This window comes from Brachyistius frenatus, unplaced genomic scaffold, assembly GCF_029030835.1.
Source record: "Brachyistius frenatus isolate BFR_SWC_R1_liver_20210118 unplaced genomic scaffold, ASM2903083v1 Contig_155, whole genome shotgun sequence".
Classification (NCBI taxonomy): Eukaryota; Metazoa; Chordata; class Actinopteri; family Embiotocidae; genus Brachyistius; species Brachyistius frenatus.
Window position 1 is genome coordinate 642,803 of NW_027210754.1, and position 12,412 is coordinate 655,214.

At 41.6% G+C, this 12,412-nt stretch overlaps 1 protein-coding gene across 1 annotated transcript; it reads left to right on the forward strand.

The window, feature by feature from the left end:
* Positions 1 to 775: 775 nt before the first annotated feature.
* Positions 776 to 9,687, forward strand: cep126 (centrosomal protein 126). The gene is made up of 11 exons (XM_069716312.1): positions 776 to 1,096; positions 1,334 to 1,453; positions 2,718 to 2,863; positions 2,969 to 3,071; positions 3,262 to 3,397; positions 5,179 to 7,150; positions 7,772 to 7,881; positions 8,282 to 8,339; positions 8,607 to 8,816; positions 8,955 to 9,019; positions 9,107 to 9,687. The coding sequence occupies exons 1-11, from the start codon at positions 1,062 to 1,064 to the stop codon at positions 9,188 to 9,190; spliced, it is 3,039 nt and encodes a 1,012-aa protein (XP_069572413.1). The 5' UTR covers positions 776 to 1,061; the 3' UTR covers positions 9,191 to 9,687.
* Positions 9,688 to 12,412: the final 2,725 nt, after the last annotated feature.

Below are 12,412 nucleotides of genomic sequence, written 5' to 3' on the forward strand. Positions count from 1 at the left end.
TGCAACACCACTGAGGTCCCAAGGGAGTCAGCTCCAGAGAGCCTCTGACTTCAAAGACTCCCATTAAACTTCTCCCATGAAATCCAAAGTCAGTACTTTTTCCACAAGTTAATATGGTGTGATTTGCTAAATTGACCCATTCTGATTTGTGTTCTGGTGGTTGATCTGGAAATCAGTCCATCATTAATCAGATATAACGCCTCAAAGAGAGGTATGTGTGGGGATATCTTTGACAAGCCTGAAGTGCAGTCATGTTTCAGCTTCAGATGGGCAGGCGTAGTGTCAGATTGAATCAGATCCAACACCTGCTCCTTCCCAGCTCACCCAAATACGATCACTTCTGTTTCTAAAAAACCTAGATGGCGATGACCGAAATGCCAAACTCGTTTTCAAAACGTCATTTAGCGCAACCAACCAACCATGCTGTGTCAGTACACAGCATGGTTGGTTGGTTGCCGCTTGTTTGCCACTAAATCCTACACACTGCTCCTTTAAATATTAAAAAGGTGATTTAAAACATATACTTTATTTTAACCATATATTTAAATGTATCATACACCTTCTCGACTTAACAGCATTACTCTTTGTATCTATCTTCTTAGTTCCTACGTGATTTTCATCGTACTTTGTTGTTGATCGTACATATTACGACACTTACAAGGTGTATTTAAAGGTAGCACGGGTGAGCGCTGCGCCCTCTGCTGGACACGACAGGTACAACCACCTCTCCCGGTTGTCAAGGAGCTGCGTCCCGTGTTGCTGTCATGGAGGGATCGTAAACAGACGGACTCAGCTGAAGCGGCTTAAAATATCGACCTCGTCGGACTTTTTCTTACTTTTTAAAACAGCCTGAAGAGTCTGTCATGGTTCAGGAGAAGTTGCTGCGATGTGGTTTCCGACATTTCCTTTACAACTTCCCCTTCGCCATGAAAATGGTTGAATGACCTTGCCCGGGGCACCGACGACGGTAGCTATAAAAACAAACAAACAAACAAACAAACAAACAAAGGTAGCAGCTGGCAGCTGTGCTCGGTGTCAGCGAGGAACAACAGCCTCGGAGGATGCAAGTTCTTCAGGACAGCTTCTTCTACCACTCGTATCCTACACGCATTGAGTTGTAAAAGATGCTGAATTGTGTGTAAACAGATCTACAGAAGCTGTTCACTTCACGTGGAAATCAGTAATGGACCAAACCTGTAGTGTTGTTTAACCAGACTGTATTCATGAGAGCTTGACAGTTATTAATGACCCACACAAGTCGAAAGTTGCATTGAAGTGACACATATCTGCTGACTGCCATTTAAAACTGCTCTCCTCAGCTGCTCACTTCCAGAGATTTGAGGTTGGGAGCAGATGGAGGCCTCGAAAAGGAGAGACAGCTTCTGGTTGAAGAGCAGAAGTTATGCAAAACCCGGGCTCTCAAGTTCTCCTCGGAAACCAACCGGCGCAGGAAGTCAGTTTTCTCATTACTATTATTATTATTATTATTTATTTTCAATTGAACACTAATAGGAATGTGAGCACACTCATGATTTCTGCAGCCCACACCTGTCCAGAGAGCACGTTAGTATATATGCAGCTTCTTCCATGTTTTCCTGGAAGCAGGTGCTCCTTCCCCGGTGTGCAGTAGGACTGACAGCTTGTGGCTCCAGGCTGGGTTTAGCACCTTCCAGGGGTTGGTGGCGTCAACAGGATTTTACTGTCTGGACGACCTGGAAATAGGTGTGCCGGGCAGCGTCCCTTCTCTGCTGCGGAGATGACCCCTTTGAGACATCATTACACTCCCAAATGTGTGTTGCCATAGTTATATGCAGAGGCTAATAGTGAGTGATCCTGCTTTAAAACTGCTTGAAAGAGCGCGTTTATGCAAGGACAGCATTAGTGACTTTATTATTGACTTATATCAGAGAAAGATGCTTTTACAGAGGCAGGTAATCATTATTCCTTGAACATAATGCAGATCAACACATTTCTGTGCAAGGGAAAGCTGGTCTCTGAAAGGAGGGGCAAATTAAAGGTGGTGGATGAGCTATCCTGTGAAATCAGAGCATAAAAATCTATATTAGACGTTATACATCATTTTTATGTATTTGCACTCCGATGCTGGTATTCAAAAAATAACCCCAGAGTACGTAGAGTAAAGAATATATAGGCCTATATATATATATATATATATATATATATATATATATATATATATATTATGTAAATTTTAAACAGGTTTTTGGAAATGCAAGATTTAAGGACCAACATACAGCCTCTTCATGCAGGATTGTGTTTGCCTTGTTAGTCTTAAATTGAATGCCATATTTTTCAAAATACTGAAGTTCCAACTTTGCAGCTCCTTTGTGATGCATTCATAAATAAAGATATTCAATAATACAAGACAGCAACGATTTTTACTGAATGGGAATGTGTTAACTAAAACCTTGAGCTACCCCTTGCTGTGTTTCTCACCACTGTTTAATAAATGTACACTGCTCTCGGTGACATTGATTACCATTTAAAAAACATTCATGATGAACTCGATTGACCCTGTAGATGTTATTATTGGCTTACTCTGCGAACCCAGTGGTGAACGCTGGCTTTAATTTATTAATGACTTAGCTGAAAACATATCTCGAGGAACGGACTCGGGTTTCTAAAACGTGGCCCGACTGGATCTAATCAGTTAAATTGTGCCCCAGGTTCAGGCTCTGCTCTTTTTCATGGCTCAGGGCCTTGGATGAAAGACGGAAGCGGTGGGACATGCAGGAGCAACGCCTGAGAGAAAACATCCTGCAGCAGCGCAGACTGCAAGTACAGGATGCGACCGAGCGCTTCCAAAGAGCCCATATACCTCCTTCTCAGAGACGCAGACAATGTTAGTAATGAACGTCTAATATACGTATAATGCTTCCAACTGAGAACTGATGCACCAACAGTCGACACGTTTCAGTTTTGTATGTTTTTCTTTATGGTTTTACAGCTTTTAGAAGAAATGTCACAAATATTCAAGATGCACTCAATCAAATTCAAGGCACGTACACACGACAGTCCTCTCTGTTGTCCAGCAACAGTAACGTTAGCAGGTAAAAGCGTTTGAGTAATTACTGTACATCATTCTCATATGAACTGCATACTGAAAATAACTTCATCCGTTGGATTAAAACCTCCGGCTGTCGTTCGCATTGTGGTGAAATTGATATTCGATATGTTTTATTTGTGTGTATCCTGGACAAGTCATATATTTTATTTCAGTTTTTCTGCTTTCTCCTAAAGAAACTGCACTCCCTCTCCGAGGCCTCCCACACTCTCTAAATCCTCCCACCTCCAAGCTCTCTCCGCTGTGGAGGCCTACACCAAACTGCTGCAGGAGCAGAGCAGAGCAGAGAAGCAACAAGATCACAGTCCACAGGTAGATTTTCTTATTTCATTTCAGCGCACCTCAAGCAAAACTTTGTGTGGGTGTTAATTTACCTCCCGGGGTTCGAATTTGTATTCTAAAAGTGGATTATTCGTTACTATATCATACAGGGGGAGCTTTTTGTCAGGTGCTGCTTTGTGTCTCTGGCAAACACAGAACTCACAAATCCTGGATTTGTCAGGATTATTTTGAGCGACCACTGTCTTCTGCCAAAAGATCTCATGTGACTTCATAAGAATCTCTGTCCTATGAGCTGCTCAAAAAACAGATGGCAAATTATCAATTTATTACAAAAGGAAGTCAAGTATTTGCTATGATAATGTCTTTTTAAGTTTCAGAAGTTTAGAAATAGTCCAAAAATTCTTGAAGGATGAGAGCAGAGTCTACTGAGGCACGAGGAGCCTGACAGTTCAGTTAACTCGAGTTTATTAGAGCTCAAATAAATAAGAAAGAAACAGACAGAAATGAACTCTTGGCTTGACAGACTTTTAAGCAAACTGTAATTTTGTGTTCAGCCGGTGGTGCCTGTGGGCAGCCTGTAGACACCGTCACAATAATCCTACTCTTATTTCTGTAAATAGCTTTCCATGTAAATATACAATACAGTCTATCATAAGAAATGTAATTCTTTTTGTACGAAGAATCACATTAGACATTGTAAAACTATATTTCTGCGTGTGTAACATGCACAGTCAACTAACAATATTTCTGCATGTTTAGATAATTCGATCCCTCCATTCTCTAAGTTTAAGCAACAATCTCCATCTGTCTGTTTTCTAAATTTATACTGTTCTTTTCATCTTGATAGAGACCGTGTAATTACACGATACAGTAGTCTGAATGCAGAATGACGCTTTGAGCCTGGACGCACTTCAATATATACATTATATATGTAATTGCCTGGGCTTCAAGTATTGATGCCTCCAGTGTGGTACGTGAGGACGAGTATGCTGGTAGAATATGTGAATTGATCGTCTTTATAACTGAACATAGTATCTTGACTGAATCTGTGAATTCTATATATGGGCAGTTCAGAGGCATTAATCTGCACAAGTAGACCCCTAGGGGGCAGCAGTGTCCAGTGAACTCATTCGGGCACCAGTAACACTCCTCTTTTGCTGCCAGCTTCAGCACCCTCTAGTGAGTGCAAAAGTTAAAATATATTATATGTAACCGATACTCTTGATTTATATGTGGAATCATTTCTGGCTCCATCACAGACGGAGACCACATAAGTGCAGATAGGATTCCACAAGATAGTTTTGATTTCAGCATGACGTGTCACATTTTTTATTGGATTATTAGTGTGAAGCCCCTCGCACACCTGACTTGTGTGTATTACAGGCATAATGATGGCGGAAAAAACTCTCACCCAAACCTGCTGACATATTTGTCAAGTTTATAAAGCAGTATTTCCTCATCATTTTACTGTGAGCTGTTTTGTTGAGATTTCTACATTGTAAACGAGGTGTGAACTCAAATATTATTCAGTGTAGTCAAGAAATGATTGCACAAAATGCACCGTTTATGTCAGAAACCTGACTAAAATGCCCCAAGAAAGCGAAAATGAGTCTCAGGGTCAAACAGCAGATCAGAGTGTGAGGCCTGCTATTGACCAGGGTGGGTTTCCTTGTTTATTCACAAATTGTAATCAATTTGCAAATAACCCCACCTCCCCATTTCTCTCTCTCTCTCAAATAACTATCATTATTATTTTGTAATTTATATTGTTATTAACTACTCATCCGCTCCCTTTTGATTCAATATTTCAGGGCAGCCACCAGTCTGATTGGTATAATTCTGAAAGCCTTTCAAGTAAGGACAGTTTGGAGAACGAGGAACCCAACCACAGCACCAAAAATCGACACTGCTCCTATTCATCCTTCCTGCTCGACTCAGAGAAGGCATATCCAGACCTGAGAAAGCAAAATAATTATTGTCCATCATCAGACTTAACGTCTTTCTCAGCGATGATGCTTCTTGGTGATAACTTAGCCCAGTCGAGGAAACCCAATGAACCTAAGCAGAAAAAACAAGAGGACCCTGGATGGCCTGTTAATCGGATATATGTTTCTAAAGCTTCTTGGGGGTTCACATCGATTGAGCAAACACCCCAAACAGAGACGCAGCCTGCTCCGCACAACTGTGACTCATTAACTCTTTGTGACATTTTTAACGGCGAAGCAGAACACTTCGAGATAAACTCCTCACAAAACCGTCCCAGTGACAACATCGTTACGACTAGAGCTGCTCTTGGCAACACGGCACTTGAGTTTTCATATCCTAAAGAAGAGGCTTTGTTGGATCTCGAACAGCCAAGAATCCATGATGACAGACAATTAACATATACATCAGCTACACAAACTCATTCGCCTGCCAAAAATGAAAACAGCAAAGACATTTTGTTCGAGACTCCCCCGAAGCCAAATATATTCTTGAACAATAGCACAACAGATAATTTGTCAAAAGGAGGAACTCTTCAGCAAACAGGAAAACAAAATCGATACCTGTCATCCCAGAAAGAACCCAGTGCTTCCATAAACAATCTCAACAAGGTTTCAAACTCAGAGCTCACAACTGAGAAGTCCATAAATATAAATACAGCCTCACTGCAACATGCGTGCTCGTCGAATATTCAGTCAGACGTGCAGAAGTGCCGTGAAGGTCCTGAGAAGGAAGTACAAAAATTGCCCGTTTCAATGGCGACATCTCATTCGGTATGCGAAGTCAGATTCATTAAAGGAATCCTTAAAAAACAGTCCAGATATATCTCGGGAGATGCAGCGTGCGTGTACGGCTCAGGGCATTTAATTTTTGCAAAACAAGTAGCTTTAGCAATAAGAGATAGTGTTGAATTAACAAGGGCAAAAACAAAGGATGTGGAGGGCAACAACACGGTCAAAAAGAAGCTGCGCTGGTTTGACGAGGTACATTTGGAGAAAGAGGCCAAAGAGCAGAGCATCTTGAAACAGATGAAAGGCAAGCCCTCCAACTTTTTTCAATCAAAAATCAACTCAGAGGACCACCAGCTAAGTCTCACTGCAGTCTCGAGGACTCCCAAGGCCGGGCCGAGCATGACCCCTGTAGCCTCCACTGGTTATCACTTTACAAAAGAAGCGTGGGCAGATGTTGGGGTTCAAGTCAGCTTGCCCCAGGAACGAGCAGATGAGGTCAAGGTGCCGCGGAGCAGCACCAGGACCGGTGGCCCCAAGGTCCCTCGGAGAGAGCGCTCTGCCAGAGTTGGAGCGGGTCCTGTTTCCTCACGAGCAAGAAAGGGCATTGTCATACGACCTCAATCTGCCACCGAGGTGAGTCAGATTGCCAAAACCCAAGGGAAGATCATGGTGCCCCGCCCACCTCCTCGGACAGAACCGGCGGAGGAAAAGACGGCGTGCATCACTCGGACTCCATATGGCAGGAATCCTCCCAGCGTCAACTCTAAACCGGCCCTGGCTGCAGAGCAGACCCTGCACAAGACCAACTCAGATGGCTTCTTCTCACCTAACACGCATCATGTAATCACAACAGATAGTACTGTTATGTACACACCTCTGCCACCCTCGTATACCTGCCCCTTCCCAGAGGGCAACCCGTCCAGCTCAGGTCATCAGGAAACTCACAACCACTGCAGGAGAAAAGGGATGGTGTACAATGAAAAAGGCCTCTGTCTAGATTGCACTCCCACAGATGAGGAGATTTCACAGCTCTGGCACGGCGTCCGCAGCGCCTTAACCACCAAGGAAGGTAACGTATGATTGGCTGCTCAGGCCCGGTTTGTGTGCCTGCACAGACGTCACTTGGATTTACGCGCAGTTTCTTGCAGCCTTATTTGTTCCCAACCATTAGATATATCAAACTTCAAATCCAGTATACGGTTCCCTTGTAGGCTTCACCCTTAACAAAAATACAGTCCAGTGACCATCCGAATCTGTTCTTTTTCAACTGTAGCTGTCCTCACATAGAATCACACAGAGGGGAACATGTTTTGAATTAGCTGCATGATGTTTGTGTGACTGCCTATTTTTTAAAGTTTCCCCAAGAGATCTTATCCCTTGAAATATTTTGTCATCATTTCTGGCACTTAGTGTTTACCGCTGTTTATGTGTTACTTATTTACAGAAATAAATCCATATAATAAACTGCATTATTATATGTATCAGTTCAATCATGTTTTGAAAAAGTCATAATAATCTTGATTACCTATCTTGAGATAAACCTTTAAAATCTATAATATGACAAAATATAGAACAGAGACTACAACAGCAGCTCAGTGATATGAAGTGACATCTTTTCCTGCATGTGGGCTGCTTAAGATTTTGTTGTTGTTGTTGTTGCACTGATCCCAGGTTAATATGTCTCTTTCAGCAAAAACCATACTTAGAAGACAGGCTCTGGAGAGCGGGCAGGTTTTAAGGAAACCCTGCGCAGAGCAGAGCAGACAGCCTCCTGGCTCAGGAAACAAAAGACTTCTTCAGGTACGTGCCTGCCATGGTGCATTTGCCCTGTGGGGAGGAAGAGTGAGAATAATCGCCTAAGATCAGTAAAAGGGTGTGTTTGAACTTGTAGAATCAGTTTTGCAGTCATGCTGCCATCGTGTTACTAAAACGGATTACATGTTTGGATTTAAGCTCCTCAACACAAGACACCTGGATAGGCTCGAGTTGGTTTCATTTTTTTTGTTGGTTAAATACAGAGTATACACACTTTTTTTTTTTTTTTTTTACAACTTGCTCTTTTTGTTATTGCACTTTATGTCTGTCACCTAAACTTTTTGCAGTTTACTTACTATAGGTTGCATAAATATTATGTAAGGTCATCCTAAAGCTTGAATGGTTTAACACGTGTGTATTTTGTTTCTCTGTGCCAATAAAACAGACCACAGGGCTGGTCAGACCGTTTTCAAGTAGTAACGCTGCGGCCCTTCAAAATGAAGGTATTGTGTTCACTTTGTGTGCTTTTTAATTGGAAGTTTTACAAAAAAATGTCACTCTTCTGACAAGTTCAACATTTCAGAAGAGCACTCTCCTACATGTATCATTTGTATTTATCTATAACTTTAAAGAACCCAAAAGGGACATCAGAAATATAAAAATGCAATATCACAGCTCTGCTTTGCCTAAAAAGCAGCAACAAAATGAAAGTGAACAATGAAACGGGTGAGAGTGGCTACCTTTTATTGTAACTTTGCTTGTGAGCTCAGGTTTTCAGAGTGCATCCCAGTTACACCTGGGGGAAGTACATGCTGAAGGCCTCCTGGAAGAAAGGGATATTGTGGCTGCTATGGAGACAGCCCAAACACAGAGGCCTGGAACAGTGCAGCAGCACAGGCAACAGCAGGGGCTTACCACCATTTCCTTGGAGGAGAAGAAAATCCTTCAATCTCTGGACAGACTGAACCACCAGCTGCACTGTAAGCACTTTGTAGAGGCTGTTTTACATTTGACCAAAACTGATCGACTCAGTTGTTGTGATCTGTGTATAACAGAAAATTATGAATTTGATGTCATCACAGCGCAGGATAACCACTCCTACCTGTTACTATTTGTAGGTGTGCAGGAGCATATTGGCAGTAGTGCTGGCACGCACGGTCTCGTTCTTATTGATGCTCCATACGTAAGTACTTCTCAGGGACTCTTTGCCTTCCTCAACACAAAAGATGACTGTTGAAAATGTTTTATTCCTACCTTCTTCTGTTTTCAGACAAAGGAAGGGAAAGTCACAAACCATTACAAGCACCGGGCATCCTCAGCTACCAACCGATCTCGATACCAGAAGAAGTTCTGACTTAAATCTTCTGAGGTTTTCACTCTCATCAGTGCATACTGTGCTGCTTTACGCACTGTAACCAAGCACTTTATTACTCTGCAAAATGGATTTCACCAAATGTGCCTATTGGAGTGATTTAAAAATCTACTAGATGTAGAGACCAACAAAAACAACATATCAGTAAAATGATATTACATTTTCACCATCTGTTTGGACAACAACACATTCCCACAAAAACATATTTTTGTTTTTTAAGTCACTTACTATTAAGTAATCAATCTCAAGTGTCTATGAAAAGGATACAGGCTTCAGTTTTGTTTTTTTATTTCACAAATGCAAATAGGTTTACAGTCAATACATAACCAGCATTGACTGCAAAATCTAAATTTGTATGAGATTAGTCTTTTTCAAAGCTGTTTCATTCTGTATCCATACAGTAAAACTATCATTGGTTGGAAATTATTTGGGGGATTTTATTTTGGCCGTGAACTGAATAAAGCGTACTGATAAACTGACTTGGCAGTATTAGTGTTTTCTCAACCATGCCGAGGAGTCATTGACTCGATTGGGGCACAGAAGTAGTTTCTTGAGAGAAGTGTTGCAACGTCAAAGGTGTGTCTTTGTCTTGCTTTTAATGGCTGCAGAACGGATGATTATGTGTACAAGACTCAACCTACTGGCTCAGCAAGCTGAGCCTCTGCCAAAACGCTTCCAGAGCCTTCTGTTGCGATTACATCTACCTTGAACTTTACTCTTGCTTTGAAGTCCTATTTCATGCACTATACCCCTTTAATTATGAGCGTCAATAAACAAAATACAGTATCTATTTAATTTGATTTGTCACCTAGTACATTTTCTATGTCCAATATTTAAACTTTATCTCCTTTGTCAAACAATAGGAGCTTCAGGGGGGAGAAAAAGCTGTAGGGATTATTGATGTGAGTTCAGTTGCCCCTCCTTCACCGGCATGTCTGGTTTTGCCCCTCCATCAGCCTGCCAGGACTTGCTCCAAGAGGTGGAGGAAGCCGAAGCTCATTTGAACAGTGATTAAACTTTTTCTGGTTTAACTGCTGGTTTCTTGCAGTGCTTCAACAAGGAGCTATAAATAATGAAGTGACGGTGGCGTCTCACTGCCACGTAGAGTCCCGCATCGCCTCCTCGTTGTCTTACATCAAAAGTGAGAACGGAGAGCAGCCGCAAAGAGAGAAAATATGTTGAGCTTTGGTGTATGACGATGCCTGCAGCAGGAGAAACCCTTTGAGAAACTGTCTGAAAAGAAATTCTCTAGAAAAAGGACAAAAGATGTCAGCTGTGGTCATTTGAGAAGGAACTTCAATGTCACTTCTAACTAATGGGCATGAGGTGTTTTGAGAGCAAAATAGTGAAGCTTCATCTGGATGGGTCAATGTTGATATTTAACATTATTAAGTCCTACTGAGTCCAACATTTATTCAGTAGAAACAACCAAACGAACTAACTGACCAGGCCTCATCACCGCCCTTCTCTTCATGAACTGAGTTGCACAACAAAGCATTGTATTTATATATCTATATGTATAAAGAATTGTTAGTGGGAAGAAAAAAAAAACATGCCTTTTATTATTTCCATCATTTTCATTTGTAGTGAGTGAATAAAGTGTAAATGCACATGCACAGATAACCAACAGGACAATATTGTACAAACAGCATCTACTCAATTACTGTACTGCAGTTCTGCTGTGAAATCGGTTTTCTTTGGCTCGCTACCAATAAAGTTCAGACTCATTAAACTACACAGTTGTGATTGTAATGACATTTAAGCCTTAACCAGCACAACACCCAGAAACTCAACAAGAAAGGGCAAGCGTGCTGAAAACCAGAGAAGAGATCTCCACAGTTGCAAGTTCAAGCTTGTGCTTTGGTCTGTGGTGAGGCAAGTATTTTGTCTTGTTCAGTTACAGTCCATTTAACATGCAATGAATGATGCCTGGTCTGGCAATATTGCAAATCAAGACAAACTAGGCTATCTCAACTTGTTAAATAGTGGTCGATTTGTTTGTTTGTGATCATAAAACAATACACAAATAACCTTTTTGCAAAAATCCACAGTGGTTTTAAAAGAGAAAATAAAATAAATGAAAGAAAACCCAGGTTAAATGCATAAAATTTGAAATGTATATTAAATGTGTATTTTGATAGGAAAGCACCCGGAGAGAGAGAGAGAGAGAGGAAAGGAGGAAGAGACACAGACACTGGATGAGTTTCTTCATTAGGATCTAATCACAGCGTGTATGTACCAATTAAACACTGTAGGGGGCACTCGAAGTCCCATTTGCTCATCTGTCTGTGGCAACAATGCATGTCTCAATATCCGATAATAACACCGGAGCAAAGCGTTTTGAACCAGGTGGACTGATACAGCTGTCCTCACGGCCTCAGATTGCTTCCGGTAAATGCGCCCGGGAAACCGTCTTACTAACATCCTGCAACATCCAACCGACCTCCGAGAGAATGAGACCTCTCGGAGGGAAGAAGAGACGTTGACCAAGAGTGGTTCAACTCTGCCGAGTGGGTGGTCCTCTCAGGGCCGCCGAGACACTGCTGTCCATCTCTTTAATGTATCTGAGTGCATTACAATGACGTGAAAATGACCACTTTCACCCAGACAATGGCCATTTCTCCACTGGCAGCATGTGGGCACAGCATATGAGGATTTCATCATTTAAGTAGTAGTGATTCAAAAGTTGCCAAGCAATTGTGGAGTGAATTATATTAATCCTTTAATGCGTCTTATATTAACACGTCATAAATGACAACACAAATCTGAATCCCGAGTAGAAAGCTACAGGAACATTACAGGACTATTCCAGGACTAGTATGGCGGGTTATTAAAGCCCACAACCCGCTGCTTTGCTGCTGTCTTAGATGTTTCAAAGTTGCTGTGAAGTTGCAGTTTAATCAGAAATTAAAACAAATGAACAAACTAAACTTGAGGTGTGCATGTGTCTGGAAACATGAGCATATCTAGTGAAGCTGTTTAATCTGTCCGGAGCTTTACAGTGTCTGTGGGTATTTAATAGGGCTTCATAATCATTCATTCAGTGGATGTATGGGAACAGCTGAAACAAAGCCTCTGTATCCAAAGAGGGTGGATCTTGACAAAATGATTTCTCAATGGTAGAGGGGCCTCATTAGCATAACAATTGTGGGAACTGCATGGGTCTACTTTTCATGAGCACTGTAAAAAAATAATAATAATAAA

Coding starts and splice junctions, on each gene's coding strand:
- cep126 (XM_069716312.1), top strand. CDS start 1,062: ATGCAAGTTCTTCAGGACAGCTTCTTCTACCACTC. Junction 7,882..8,281: donor GAAACAAAAGACTTCTTCAG/GTACGTGCCTGC, acceptor CCAATAAAACAG/ACCACAGGGCTGGTCAGACC. Junction 8,340..8,606: donor TGCGGCCCTTCAAAATGAAG/GTATTGTGTTCA, acceptor TTGTGAGCTCAG/GTTTTCAGAGTGCATCCCAG.